Source organism: Amphiprion ocellaris, chromosome 12, assembly GCF_022539595.1.
Source record: "Amphiprion ocellaris isolate individual 3 ecotype Okinawa chromosome 12, ASM2253959v1, whole genome shotgun sequence".
Taxonomy (NCBI): Eukaryota; Metazoa; Chordata; class Actinopteri; family Pomacentridae; genus Amphiprion; species Amphiprion ocellaris.
Window position 1 is genome coordinate 31812067 of NC_072777.1, and position 15684 is coordinate 31827750.

Below are 15684 nucleotides of genomic sequence, written 5' to 3' on the forward strand. Positions count from 1 at the left end.
GAGGAGGACACAGGAGGGGCCTGGTGACCAGGTCTTTTCTATTAACTCAGGAGGCTGGCTGGGGCGAGCAGGGGAATGAGGCTTGGCTCTGCCCTCTCCCTGCCTGGTTGTTAGACCGAGCGTCCAAACTGCAGATAGGGAGAGGCGAATATTGCTCAGAGGTCCAGTGGTGATTGACCCTGTGTTTTCATCAGCCTGTGCTTGCCTGATAACATTTCTTACTCCCCTACCAGAGCAAAATATTAGAGATGTGGGTGCACAGAAAAGGCTTTGGGAACTTCGAAGTGAAGTTGCACACATCGTCACCTTCTTTTTTTTTTTATTCTCTCATCCTTGCAAAAAGATTTTTCTTTTTTTAAACTTCATCTATTCTATTGGGATTTTATTATCTCACTTGACTGAACAAAATGTTTAATTCAATACAAAATTAAGATATACACAATCTCTGGGGAAGGATCTGAATTTGAATGTAGCGCACACAGCAAAGTTAATTGTTATTAGTATATAAAAAAAAAGAAATATTGGTCTCTCTGCAAAGACTCTTGAGGCTGCGAATGGGTTTTTTTTCTCCTCTCCTCTTGCTCCCATTATATATAGGCTGTAATCATCACTCACTCACTGCTAATTATACAGCACACTCCATCATCACGGTTCATTTGGAGACTTTAAAGAACAAGTTCAGATGGTTGTGATTTGTTGCATTTTTCATTCATTGTCGTAAAATGAAATATTGTAGTTGATTCCTAAACACGCTGCGGAGAATCACTGGAGTACATTTCTTCCTTTATGGTCCTCTAATCGGCTTTCTGTGTCCATCCTGCAGGTTTCCGGACTTTCTCCAGGAGACAACCAGACCCCGGGGCTGCTGCTGGCTCCGGGGGTGAGGTGGGGGCAGACGCCCATCAACCAGCTCACACCGTGGGATACGGACGAGCCCCCCGCCAAGCAGCATCGAGACGGTGAACCTACCGGTAATGAACCACGCACACACATACATGCACCTTGTGATGTGAGTTTATAGAGTGTTACATCATCAGTATGCCTGCGTGTTACAGATGTATGCACGGACCACACACTGATGCGCTACACCATCATACGGCTACAACCGGCTACAGTAGCATCCTGATGCTAATGAGGCATCTTGACTTCCCCTTGCCCTACATAAAACACATGCCTCCCTCCCCGGCATGCACACTCCCCATATACATTCATGCATAATGTACATCCACAAACATCAACTTTACATAAACCAGATTAATTACGCATGTAATTATAGAAAATGTCAGTTTGATATTAAGGAACTGGGGGAGAGAAATACTCCCTCTCGACCCCCACCGGCTTCATTTTATTGTCCTTGTTAATGTTATTGTGTCAAGCTAATTTAGTCTCAATTAAACCTATATAGCAAAAGTCCTCCAAATGATCTCCACTAGGTCTAATTTAGATGTCGACCTTATTCTATTCATGCCATTTTAAAGCACAGTACAATAGCAGTTTGCTGCACAGACGTTAAGGAGTTAAGTTGGAGTTTTTTACCCTTTATTGTAATGAACTCACCCAGAATGGCTCTGCCCTAAAGCTGTTAATTTCCTTCCATTGCTCTGCTGGCCTCTGCCTCCTGCTCATCCACGAATGTGTCTCATTTAAGAATAATGCTGGCACGCGACAGCTTGTTCCAGTGGAAATTCTGGCTCAACAAATCCAGATTATTACAGACAGCTGCTACTCCGCTGCAGCAAAGCGTGAAAACACGTTTCCAGCCTCCGTTTGGCCAATTAAAAACCCGCATATCTTACATGTAAATGGGCTCATGGATTATTTATCAAACGGTTCGATCGAGGAAGAGGTGCTCGGTTGCGATGGGAGAAGATGCTTCACCACGAGGAGGTTTCTCCAGCCGCCTCCCTCCCCACCGACACAGCAGCTCCGTCCACCCACACTGCAGACTGGAGTGCGAGGAGAGTGAGGTGTCACCGACCCAGCACGCTGCCACATACGACACTCAAATCCAAAGCATAGTGTTGCATATTGATTTGCGTGTACGCGCTATTCCAAACTGTGACTGGCGTTTGCGACGGAGCCAGCTCCTCTCCACACTTCACTGAACTGTGTTTGCCAGAAAGTTCTCTGCCAACTGTGCCAGAATTAATCAACGGGCTCCTTTCAACGGGAAACGTCACCGTTGTGTCTGTTGAAAGAAAGTTTGTCTTTAAAAAGAGAAGTTTTCTTTCAACTTTAGTGCCAAAAGAGTTCGTTTTTTGATGCCGCATCAGGCTCAGATTGTGCAGTAAATATAAAATATCGGAGTTTAATGGTTAACTCAGAGGTGCTGAATACATTTCATTTTAATGCTGCTGCTTGGCTTTGTGGCAGCCTGTAAATGTAGGTCGTCGTGGGGTCATGGTTATAAAATTGCCTAATTAATAATATATTTTTCTGGTAAAATATGGAAAAAGGGCCAGATACAATGTATTTACGTCAAATTCTAATCAACACTGCATTAAAAACCTTGAAGCTTTGTGAGATGTGGAACCATTATGCTCACCCGTTTGATTAGAATCCTCTATCAAGATGAACTACAAAAGAGGGGAAATGAAATGCAGTGTTGGTGCCGATTAGCTCAATGACATGTGAATTATGAAGTGAACCGGACTCTCCTCCCGGGTCTTCTACTCCCACCCTCTTCCCTTTCATTCTTTTCTTCCCACTGTCTGTCTTTATCTCCCTCTCCCTCCCCATCCATCTCTGTCCAGACTATTATATCAGCAGGGCTAGTAGCATGAATAATGTGGACTTCTTTTTTTCCCCCCTCTTTCTTTAGCTTTTTGCATGCTGTGATTTAGCCTTTGGCCCTTTAGCAGAGTGGTAAAGCTATTTTTGGAGCTTGGACTATGGCAGGAGGAGCCAGAGATGAAGGAGTGAGGAAGTGAGGGAAGGGAGGGAGGGGAGGCAGCATTCAGCTCCAATATGGCCACGTTCTTCCCTCAGCATCCAACGCCTCAGGGTAGAGAAATGATTGGCTCACAGTGTCTGGGTAAACACAGACTCCTGTACAGATAATGGTGCCAAATGCCGTGTGCATCGAGCGTTTCACTTTCAGGAAAACCATTTGTTGGTCTTGTAGCAGAATGCATCTCCAAATCTTATAATGATGTTGACTTTGGGCGCAGATCTGTGCATCGCTTCAGATATTTTTGTGTTTTATATTAAGTCTCTAAGTCAGAAACAAACTTGGACTGAAGTGGAGCAGCACGCTGACAGTTGTGGTGGTAAGGAACAGACTCATGCTGGAGTCTGCCTTCTCATGCTGTTTTCTGTCTCTGTTTGATCATCTAATATCAGACTTAAAATGAGCACTCTGCCCCCGTTTTTCAGTTTTGTCAGCAGCTTACCGAAATACCACAAGTGAGATACAGTATACAAATGCATTTATCTCCACTTTCACATGATGCTACTGTGTGTAAACTGCACAAATAAAGCTCCTTCATGACTGAATGAGCACACTGATCACTTTTCTGTAGAAGTTGTAACAACAAACTTACTGAGTAACATTCTCCATCGCTTTCAACACGGCACAAGTTACACTGAAGGATAGACATGCACCAGCAAGGTACTGGGTCAATATATAAATGAGGGACTTTTGAAGTCCATGGGATATATCTTGCATACATTTTTATTAAAAGTTTTAAAAAAAAAATATATATATATATATATGTGTTCATTATGATAATGTCTTTACAAATTCTATCATTATTTATTATGGAAACAATCACTTAATAAAAAATGACTGGATATCACTAAAATATCAACTAAATAACCATCCCAATTTAATAACAACCACTTTTTAATTAGCTAAACAGTAATAAAATGAGCTTATTCAGAAATAGTTTTGATTGTGTTCTTTTTATTAAGTTGAAATAATCATGACAGATGTTTCTTTTTTGGCAATATATCAAATTTTATATGGAAAATAACAAATTATATCCGTGTCCAAGAAATCACTTTCAACTAAGTTCCCCATTACAAAAACACCCCTCAAGGAAGTATGTTAATTCCAGATCACATGACCTGCTCCACATGATGTCATTTCCTCCTGAAGAAAAGTCTGGCCAGACTCCAAGGCTTTCTGAGTTATTTAATATAAAGTAGTGTGTGAGTCACGTGTCAACAGGTTTACTACAATACCTTTATAAATAACTTTCAATTTCAATTTTGCTCAATTGTATATAAAATATTTAGAAAAGTGCCATGTGGTTTTGATTATAGACGGCCATGTTGATTTTTGGCCTGAAAACAGCAAAAATGTCAACTATGATTCCTGTCAACTATGTTAGAAAAAGTCCCACAATTATATATTGACCCATATCCGATCCCTGAAAATGCATTAACAGTTTCCTCTCTTTTCCTTCCTCTCTGTCTGTTCGTCCATCAGGTCCGTCCTGGGCTTCACCAGTAGCGGCGGTGAGCCAGCCCAGCCTGCTGCCCCACACCTACGCCCTCCCCCAGCCGCCTTCCTTCAACCACAGCGTGACTGCGCAGTCGCCCATCATCGGAGTCACCCCGTCCATCCAGACGCCGGTGCCCCCGCAGCACCCCCTCATGACGGCCCACTTCCAGCTGACGCCGCAGTCGACCCAGCAGCCGCCCTCCATGGTGCTGAGCATGCCCAGCCAGCCTCCGTACGCCTCGGCCCAGCCGACGGTGACGCCGTCCGCCCTCACTGCCCAGGCCAACCAGGTGGTTCATCCAAACCCTCACAGCTTGATGGGCAACGGCCACTTAACCTCTCACCCCAGCCTCATCCAGCCTCCCACCCTGCCTCTCACCAACGGACAGGCGGCGGCGGCAGCAGGACATGCCCAACCCTCAGCTGCAGACAATCAGGACGGTCCGAACGGGCTGCAGATGCTGCGGACAGTCGGGAGTGGAAAGTACGAGTTCAGCGACCCGGGACATCCCAGAGGTAAGCACAGACACTTGGAGCTCTACGGAGGCAGATAGTCTCTAGAATCACTCTCTATAACTTTGAAAAGCTAAGTAAAAGCAGGTCTTTTCTGAAGCGAATCCAAGCTGGGAGGGTGTTTGGTATTAAATCAATGTACTCTTAGCTCTCTGTTCCTTGTGACCTCCCCTTATGCAGGTCAGCGTTGGAATGAAACGCGTAGGCCTCTGCCCTCTGTCTGTATAGCAGAGCAGCTTCGGATGCCAACAGTCATAAACAAGGCCGCAAACACTCAAGCAAGGGGTTGTTAAAATACGACTTGCAACTAGAGCCAATTCACTTCAAAGCTGCTCCAAGGTCGCAGAGAACGGCAGCAGCAAAGAGACGGGCGCTTCGAAAAAACCCGCAGCGCTCCCTATAGTGGATTCTTTGGAAACAAGACCATGTCGCACTGATCTGGAACGACCATACAACAGCAACATCTGTAGTGTTGTGCTCTGGATTTGGCTCTAAGTGTGTCAGGTTAATCTTTTCACTGCTTTTTAGATGCGATACATACACCCCAGTCCCACTAAACACGAAGCAGGAAGAGCTTTCAGTCCCTGCCCTCACATCTCCGCTGAAATCTTTTGAAGCCTTGTTGACTTGCGCTGTGTTTGTGAAGGTGGCTCACAGCTCCGGCTCGTGCCTGAGTCTGCAAGCCATAAATTGGTGTTTGCTTTAACCTTGGAGTTTATGACGCAAGGCGCTAGAAACAGATGTTCGCAATTCCCCGACCAATTTTCACATTTAATGAAGCTTTTCATTTAGGTTTAGATTGTTTTCTTTTTCCTGACTCATTTTGATCAATAAAATGTGCGCAAATGAACTTGTAGATTGCAAAAAAGCAATTATTTTGGGGGGCTGCCTGTGATACATCGAAATGAGACTGCAGGTAGAATTGGAAATGGATAATTAGACGGTGTCTTCGGCTTGGTCCGGTCTCCATCAAATAAGAGCATTTTAGCTTCTGCCGTGTTCAGTAGACTGTCGCGAGTCATTAACCGTTGACGTGTCAAAATGTATTCCTTTAGCAGGCCAAAGAGGCTTGAGTTTAATTGGAATTACAGTATTTATGCTGATAATTTTTACAGGGGAGGATGTAGGATTATTAAAATTCAGCTTTGGGAACACTGCTGCTGTGATTCAGTTTGTCTGGTTACAATGTGTCAGCTGCGGTATTTCAAAGGCAGCAGGGAAATATCCCTGTGTCAATTTCATACACTTGAAATCCTGTGCAAGCCTGTATGAAGGTCAAACTGCAAATAGAGGCACTTGAATCTCAGATCTCCTCAAGCATTTCATCTGTGTTTTTTTTTCTTGTCTCATCCCTGCTTGGCACTGAATAGACATTAGTAAGCATGTCATTGCGGTAATGCCACAAGGACAGTGGGAACAGGTAAAATGTTGAGCACCAGTAAATTAGCAGCCGTGACGTCTCTTCAGCAGACCTCTCCGCTGACAAGAACACTTAACTTTGCTGCTTTAATCACAACAATGCCGTCGCGACCGCTCTGCCCCTCACGGTCTGCCCAACGCAACTGTGCTGTCTGTGCTTTTCTGTCTGTCGCTTGCCGTCTCCGTTTCCCTTTCCCTCCCTCCTTTTTTGTCATTTTACTCCAAGAAGCCACAAATCCCAGCCACCCACAGGCTTTACGTATTCTGCTTTAAATCAATTAACACTGCATATCATTGTGGCAAAGACACCTACCGTCCTGCTGTAGCGGCATAGTGTTAAAATATGGAGGGTAAGCTCCTGCGACCTCCATTCTGGCTGTCGTCTGTTACACTTATCTTGGACCTGCTGTGCTTAAGCAAAAAAAAAAAAAAAGATAATAATAATGATAGTAGAAGAAGGGAAAGGAAAGCTGCTACAGGTTAGAGGTCAGTATTGTGCAACTCTCTAATGGCCGATGTGAGGAGAAGAAATGACAAATCTGATTCCAGGGCAGAAATTGTGAGTCACGCTCATATTGGACTTAAAACCAGGCTACAAATTGAGTCAAAGTAGCAGCAAACACACATAGATGTTACATAGTGTTTTAAAACCTCGAGTTTGGAATTTACCCATCGCTACAGTGATCTTTTGAAGCCAGATGTAAAAAATGAGAGGTTGAACTGACTGAGACCTTAGATAATATTAGCAGCTTGTCAATCGCAAGTAAGTCTAAATGCCCTAAAACAAGCACTGCTTTATTGTGTAGTTTCCTCTAGGTAGGACAATAATTTGCATAATGAACATGCTTTGTTGAATGAGTCTTTAAAGTAGTGATCGAGGCCATAAACGCATTAGGAAAATCTTTACTGAGGTAACAAATCAAGTGAGAAGTAGCATCATTTCACATTGACTTCTATGCAAAAACTGCTTTATTGTCTATTTTACTCTAAAATGAAACCATAATTGTGATAATTTACTAAATTGACATCATGCTGTGTTAAAGGAGACTTGAAACTAGCAAGTGAGACCATAAACTCATCAGGAAAATGTTCATTGAGGTGACAAATCAAGTGAGAAGTAAGATCATTTTTTCATCGAAAGCTGACTTCCAGAGGTGTCGTTTCCTGTTGGCTGTTGCAGAAAATAACTTGTCAGATCTGAGTGCTGTCACTTTGTTATTTACTGTCTATGATAAGCACACACATGCTGTAGTGTCCTGTTCTCTTGCTTCTTGCAATCATACACATAGTCTATATTGTGTCCTCAAGGAATTTATATTAATAAAATGCAATAAAACCACCATATATTGCTTTAAAAGATGGATGTCGATTCCTTGTCTGTAAAGTGAAGCCAATACAGAAATGCCTTAAACCTGCAGTCTTTCTATCAGCCAGCAGGGGGCGACTCATCTGGAAATCAGCTTGTATAGAATTCTATGAAAAAATGAGCCTACCTTTCATCTGATTTGTAGCCTCAGTGAACGTTTTCCTAATAAGATGATGGTCTGAATTGCTGGTTTCACATCTCCTTCACTACAGCATGGTGTTCCATCCATCCATCCATTATCTATACACCGCTTAATCCTCACTAGGGTCGCGGGGCAGCATGGTGTTTATTTAGTAAATTATGGTCCCAGTTTTGGTTCCATTTTAGAGTAAAATTGACAATAAAGCAGTGTGTTCTTCTAGGATATTGTAGATACCATATATCATAACCTGTGGAAATTTGTAAAAGCTCAAACAAGTAGCACATTCCTCCACAGTGTAAATATTGCTATAGTTACTCATATAGGCTTCATTTTGTTAAGGATTGTGGTGTAAAACCAAGAAAATAGAGCATTAAATAAAGCTGCAACTATTTTTTTTATTAACAAATTCATTTTTTGGTCTGTAAAATGCCAGAAATCGTGAAAAATATAGATCAGTGTGTTTGAAAAATCCGCATGACTAAGGTGACATCCAAAGATATTCACTTTACTATCATAAAGGAGGAAAGAAACAGAAAATATTCACATTTAAGATACCGAAATCAAAGCGTTTGGCCTTTTTTTTGTTAAAATCATTACTCAGACTGGTTATTTGAGTATTAAAATATTTGGTCATTCACTTAATAGTTGGCACCTAATTGACTTTACAATTAAATCATTAAATACAATTCCTAAACTCACACTATTCAGCTGACTGACACATGTAAGTTCACTATAGAGGTCAGAATAATAATGTCATCCAAGCAAATGCGTTAATTTGGTAGATGTCTCTCTTATTTTGGTGGTTATTTTGATATTAAAGATTAAGTTAGTATGCTAATATAGCTAACATATGCCAGATTTACATCCGTTCCTGTAGCTCCTACTCCTGTTTTTCCCCTTTACCCGTGCAGGAGCATGAATTTGCACTGGACAACACCGGAATAGTGTTGTGCAGATCAGTTTGAGCCACTTTCTTTGTTTTCCCATTTGCAGAGCCAGGAATACGCACAAACACTCAATTTTTGTCTGGTGGACTGAGAGGAGATATTCACTGTGGTGACAAAAAAAAGCTGTATTGGATTAGAAATGCTGACTTTAACTTTAAGCGACTGAACAGTAACGTTCAGTGGTCAAATCTCGGTCAAGTGTCTCACATGTGAGTGTTTTCAGAAGCGATTACCGGACAGCCAGTCGAAATGCTAAAGCCACCGCTTAAATGACTGCGCGGCTGCATTAAAAACAGAAAAAGTTTGAGCCTCCAGACACAATGGTGGTAAGCAGTGATGTGCAAAGAAGGTTTTGTGGCTTTTTGATGGCAAAGGCCTGGATCTTGGAGGAGCTGACAGAGCTCTTCCTCCCTAATCCACCCTCACAACAGGCCACGCATATATGTGTGTGCGTGTGTGCGGTTACATGCGTGCACAACTTCCTGGGTGTGACTGCGTGGATGTTTTGTCAGATGTCAGCCTCACAGCCTTAAAGCCAAACACCACAGTGACAGAAATCACACTCCACGTTTGATTTGGCTTCGCCTTCAAAGGGAGCAATTTGTCTTCGCTCAGCATCAGTGGGCACATCAGCAACTGCCTCTTTCCGTGGTGTGTGTGTGTGTGTGTGTGTGGGTGTGTGTGTCTGTCTAGGTATTTGTCTGTTTACGGAACATAGCATGTGTGTTTGCGGACGTAAACGCCATATGTTTGTGTGCGGTTGTGTCTATGTGTGTGCGCAGATTCACACGGAGCAGCTTGAAGGCAGCTTTAACTTCATCACCTACTGAGATATGCCAGTCACCAGGCTGTGATCTGCCTACCTGGTTTCTCCATCCTCAGCAGGGCTTTTTCATAACACCTGCCTATCATAGTGCACGAATCAAACCGCACACCTCCTTGCTGACTGTTAATTTCCTTCACACCACCCACTTCTTGCTTTTTTTTTTTATTCTCCTCTTTGTTTCAATGGAGTGTGGATTTTATAGCTGAATAAAAACAGAAGCGCTTAAATAATCTATCCGCATCACGAGCTCGAGACTGTCGCAACACATTTTCTGAAATGTGGGAATCCAGAATGACTGACATTTTTCTTTAAAAGGGCAGAAAAAAAAGAGGCCGGTACACAGGAGGAGGTGAGAGTAGAAGAGATAGATACAGAGGATGAGAGAGAGTGGAAGATGCTGAGAGCAGAGTCAGTGTGTGTCTATTGACCAAGTCATTAAAATCGATGGCTGTCCTGATGAATATCAGCCGGGGGAAGCTAGTGCCGAGCTCAGCAGGGACGGGCTTGCTCGCTGCAAAAGTGATTGAGCACCATTTAAAGACAGCTCACGACTAAAGAAGCACATTAATATCAAAAGGAAGTTTTTATTTATGCATTTTCAGGGGGCTGTTTCAGTGGTTGCCACTGTTACCCATGCTGGTCACTTAAATATATTTTTGATATCGTTTTACTAGCTTAACATGAGAACTGAGACTGCTGTTACTGGAGCCGGTGAGATGCAGTTACAATACCAAAAGTATTAATATTCATGCTAAATTTTGATTAATAGTGAGTTTTTATTCAGCCAGTAGGCTTCTTCTGGCTGGAAATGACATAAACGTGTGACCAGTGATGACTTTAGCTATATTTTTTACTAAAATATCTTGCCTATAATAAACATTTTTGATAAAATGCAGCTTCTATTGTGTTCAAAATGGTCTTGATGATTTCTGTAATGTTCTAGAGTGTTCTGATACACTATAAACTGTAGGCAACTGGTGCAGCAGTTCTCTAGTCAGTTACTAGTCAACTGGAAGGTGTTCTTTGTAATAATAATAGTAATAATAATAATAATAATAATAACTTTTTTAAATAACACCTTTCAGAAGAACATTCAAAAAATGCTTTGACAGGTAGAACATAGTGATAAAAGAGAAATAAAAGAGAATTTGACTGGAAGGTGAGTCTGTAAAAATGGGTTTTAAGAAATTTAAAAGGATTTACTGATTCAGCGAGCCTTATCTCCTCTGGCAGGTCATTCCAAAGCTGAGGGGCCCTTGTCGCTACTAGCAACACATTTCCAACATTGTGTTGGAGATGTTAATGATAAATGTAACTAAATAAGTTTTTGTTGTACATATTTATATGTCATTTTCACAGTTATTAATGTTGATACCATACAGTTTCTATACCATTCCAAATTCCTGCCGTGTTCTGAAGTGTTCTAATGCATTATAAACTGAGAACAACTGGTGTAGTAGTTCTCTAGTCTGTTACTAGTCAACTGCAAGTCATGGCTAAAACTAAAAAACTTTGTGAGTTTGACATTGAGTTCCATCACTGAGAGTCAGTTGTGCTTTGTGGCTGCTAGCAAAATGATGAAAGGTTATAAAGTCATATCCAAGTGTTTCTGAGTGTCAGTGGCCACAGTGCAAAGTATCATCAAAAAATAGAAGGAGTTCTATATTGTAAAAAGTCTCAAAGGGCATCCCCTGCCCTTACAAAGAGAATCCAAGGATCAACACCAAGAGCATCCTGGGGAATCTGAGCAGTTCTGGTAGAAACATCTCAATCAGACGCTAGATAACGTTGGTTTCCATGGACACCAACCAAGGAAGACTCCACTTGTCTAAAACAGACACACAACAGCTCAGCTGGACAAAAGATTTTAGTAGATCTTTAGTCGTCATCAGTTTTATAGCTGGATGAGAGGAAAATAGAGTTATTTTGGACATTTTGTTTGGTGAGAGAACAGACAAACATTCAGCCTCAAGAACACTGTCCTCATGGTCAAACATGATGGAGGGAATGTGATGCCTTGTTTGTTTGCTTCACGTAAGCAGCAGCATTAAGGTTGTGGAGGGCAACACGAGGCATTCTGCAGAAAACATTGTCCTTCGGCTATAACAAGACAGTGAAACATACAAAGTGGTGAAGAAATAGAAAACAGTCTGACGATGTTGGACTCCAAGAATCTGTGGAGGAACTGAAGACCAGAGTGATGGTGATGAAACCTTTAAACCTCAAAGAAATGTAGATTTATACATAGTAGTGGAGAAAAAAAATCACAGTAGAGACATGCAAAAACTTATTAGTGATTATAGAAAACCGTTTGATGTGGTATCAAATAAAGGCTTTGACATTGATTACTTAGAAAGGATATGAATCATTTCAGACATGGAACCCCCACAGAAATCGCTCAAATTCACCATTACAATCTCTAACACAATGTCTTACTGTGTTTTTGTCACTTGTTTATGTCATTTCCAGCCAGAAGAAACCTATTAGTCACATAAAAATTCACTATAAATCTAAATTTGGCACGGCTATGAATAGTCCCGAGCTTAACTGTACGTGTTGGAGGCTTTAGCCGAGCTTCAGGGGTCAAAGGCGGATCTGTTTGGCCACCTGCTGCCGCAATGAGCATGTGCCGCAGTTCCTCTTCCTCTTTTGTCACGTCCACCATCATTTTAGCGCCTCCTTCCACCTCAGTGGCCTTCGCTGGTTCCGTTCTATTTTCTCTCTCCGTCCGACCCAACACACACAGCGCCAGAGATGCACATATGCACACCGGTGATCACAACACACACACCACTAAACAGAAAGGGAACATGCATACACCCAGCAGCACCCAGCCTCCTCTTCTCTTCCCAGGAAGTTCATCTTCCAGTCAGCTCACATCAGCCATCATCTGGGGACCGGGCCGCTGTGGAACTGCTAGTGAATGCAATTAAGATGTCTTGCTGAGTTAAGATCAGAGTTTTTACTTTGCCACGGTGAGATTGGCGCAGCCTCCTCGCATCCAGCGCCGCTTCCCCCCCGTCTCTCCTCTCCGCTGTGACCATTTCATCCGCCCCTTATCTGCCTTATTCATACTTTGGCCTCAGTCAGATTTTAATTACGTGTTCACTTTTGTTTACTTTTGGGTGCCGAGCATATTGGCACTGCGACATTACTGTCTGCTCGCATATTGGATCTCAGGCACATTATTGCTGTGATATTGCGGCTAAGTGAGGAAATTATAGATCACCAAATTAGCAAGATAGTGACTGTTTACAGGGGCCTGGTTCCGTGTGGCGGGGGTGTTTGTTTAAGGGAGATAGATGCCTTGTTTTTGCAGATTTACCACACCTTCTCAAAGGTTATAATAATGATAGTAAATCTTATTTCTATAGCACCTTTCACTGGACTTACAAGCACTGGAAAACATTTTAGAAAATGACAATAAAACATAGTAAAGACCTTAAAACAGACATCAGAACATGCCTGTCTGCACACGTGGCCTTTATATTTAACCTGGCCTGCTATTTTAGTGGTTAGGTGTACCTTGTTGCTGGTTTATGATGGGATAAATATGGACCTGCTGATGTGATTGCTCACCATCCGTCTAAAGTAACTACAGTTGTGAAGCAGACATGAGGCTAAACAGTATTATTAGTATGCGCAAATATTTATTTGAATTCAACCACAGGAATGCACTGCTAGCATGACAGGCCATTCAAACCAGTGATTAAAAACACAGCCAGTTTGTGATAGCCACACCGAGACCATTAATCATAGCAAGCACATTAATTACACCCTCCCCGTTCCGTTCTCTCTCCCTCTTTACTTCGTCTCCATCTCTTTTTTTTTTACATGACAGAAGGATGTTGACGACATCTTTGCTGCAAATTACACAAAAAAAGTATGAGCCTGCTGTAGGTTCTTTTAAGGAATATTCATTTCCAATGTGCTGACTTAGATCAGCGTCCGTGGAGTAAGCGGTGGCAAATTAATTAAAAATCACTGCGGTGTTGTGGCGAGGCGATTATCTTAAAGCTATCCACATCAGGATTAGCTAAAGCAGAACTAGGGTTATTATGATTCCAAACCAGGCTTAACTTGGAATATGAAATGCATGGATTTTAAAGCGTTTTTTCTTCTGCTGCTCGCCTTCTCATAGCTTTCCCTTAAACTGAGGTAGCTGTAGTTGGAAATGGGATTCAGAAGAGCTGGGAATGTTGCAAATTATTAATGAAATTTGAAATTTATTCCAATCACTGTGGACTCAGTATGCACAGGTAATTCTGGTAAATGACTACATGCAATACCACGGCGATGCGCTTATGAGTTATTAATGATATTGACTCAAACATCTCCTTTTAATAGCGGCAGGAGAAGCCTGGACACCGCTGCTCTTGTGTGCCGAGCAGCTACCTGACGCTGTCTCTTTAACTTTGCTAAGGATGGCATCCATTGAGATGTCTAACTGTTTCTAGTACAGCTCTGGCTCTCTCAGGAGAGAAAGTTAAAAAAAAAAAAAAAAAAAAAGAGGAAAAGGGAGGGGAGAGAGGAAACGTGAGGTGAGACAGTGGCAGTGTGTCATAAGCGGAGGAAGGAAAGCTGCTCGCCCTCGTTCTTTCTCTCCCTCGTTATCGTATTTTAAAGGAGAGGAGCCCCGCCAGGAGCCCCATACATTATATCCCCCCACAGTTAATATAGGGACAGCAGATAGCTCATTAAGATTGATCATTCCTCGTCCACCTACTCCATGCAGAACGCGGCGCCGGCTTCATTAATCACCGGGATTTCAAGATAAAGCTCAGTGGCGGCACATTCGCAGGACCCGCAGCCTGACAGCCCGGCTGCTACATGCATAATCACAGACGCAGTGCAGCCGAGGAGCAGCCGCCCGACTCCCTGCCACGCTAGAGGGGGCACCAGATCTGCACCAGCTACCTTCCTCCATCATCTCCTTCCTCAGCACCCCTCCCACCTGTCCTCCTGTCGGTTTCTTCCACTCCTCTCCAATCCCTCCCCTGCTGTGATCTCCCACTATCCCAACATCCACCTGTTTCATATCCACCAACATCCTTTGCATTTCTTTTTTTTACCCCCCTTTTTTTCCTTTCCATCCTCCTTCTCATTTTCTCCTCCCTCTTATCCTGCCACCTGTTCCACGCATCTCTAACTTCCCTCTGTTCTTTCTCTATGTCGGAGTAGTTTGCCATTTCTCTAATAGCCTCCGTAAGCAAAGTGGCAGCAGAAAATTTAAGAGCAGATAGGATTAAAGAGGAGAAGAAAAAAAAAACACCCAGTCAGCCCAGATTGCTCATTTGCCTCAGACAGCTGGACCGAGTGTCAGATGGCTGTTTTCCTCTGAAACGCCCAATCAAACTGTCTCTTTTGCCTTATTACCTTCACACACAAAAAAAAGTTCTGCCTGCGCTCAGATCCTCAGCCAGCTAGTTGGGAGTTATAAAAACTTAATATTTAATTTGAAATCTTAATGAATCTTCATATAAATCATCTGCTACTGCTTGAGGTTAGTGTGGCATCAATCTCTAGATCCCGTAATTTGTCTTTTCCAAGCAGGGTTTGAGGCTTGTATCTCAGCAGATCAGGTTAGTTTATTCTTCTTTTTCCAATAAATAAACAGGTCAATATATAACTGAGGGACATTTGAGGTCCATGGGATATATCTTGCATACATTTTTATTAAAAATAAAATACATAATGCTTTTTATGTTCATTATGATCATGTCTTTACAAATTCTATAATGATTTATTATGGAAACAATCACTTATTAATAAAAAATGACTGGATATCACTAAAATGTCAACTAAATAACCGTCCGAATTTAATAACAACCACCTTCTAATTAGCTAAACAATGATAAAATGAGGTTATTCAAAAACTGTTTTGATTGTGTTCTTTTTATTAAGTTGAGATAATCATGACAGATATTTTTGGCAATATATCAAATTTTATATGGAAGATAACAAATTGTATCTGTCTCCGAGAAATCAATTTCCACTAAGTTACCCATTACAAAAACACCCCTC

At 42.1% G+C, this 15684-nt stretch overlaps 1 protein-coding gene across 7 annotated transcripts in view; it reads left to right on the forward strand.

The window, feature by feature from the left end:
- LOC111569679 (kelch-like protein 29) overlaps positions 1–15684 on the forward strand; it is a 339950-nt gene that overhangs the window by 166548 nt on the left and 157718 nt on the right. For all 7 annotated transcript variants that reach the window (XM_023271948.3, XM_055016003.1, XM_055016000.1 and 4 more), the window contains 2 exons: positions 824–971; positions 4433–4963. In XM_023271948.3, the coding sequence (XP_023127716.1) occupies positions 824–971; positions 4433–4963 (679 nt within the window). The remainder of the gene's footprint in view (positions 1–823; positions 972–4432; positions 4964–15684) is intronic.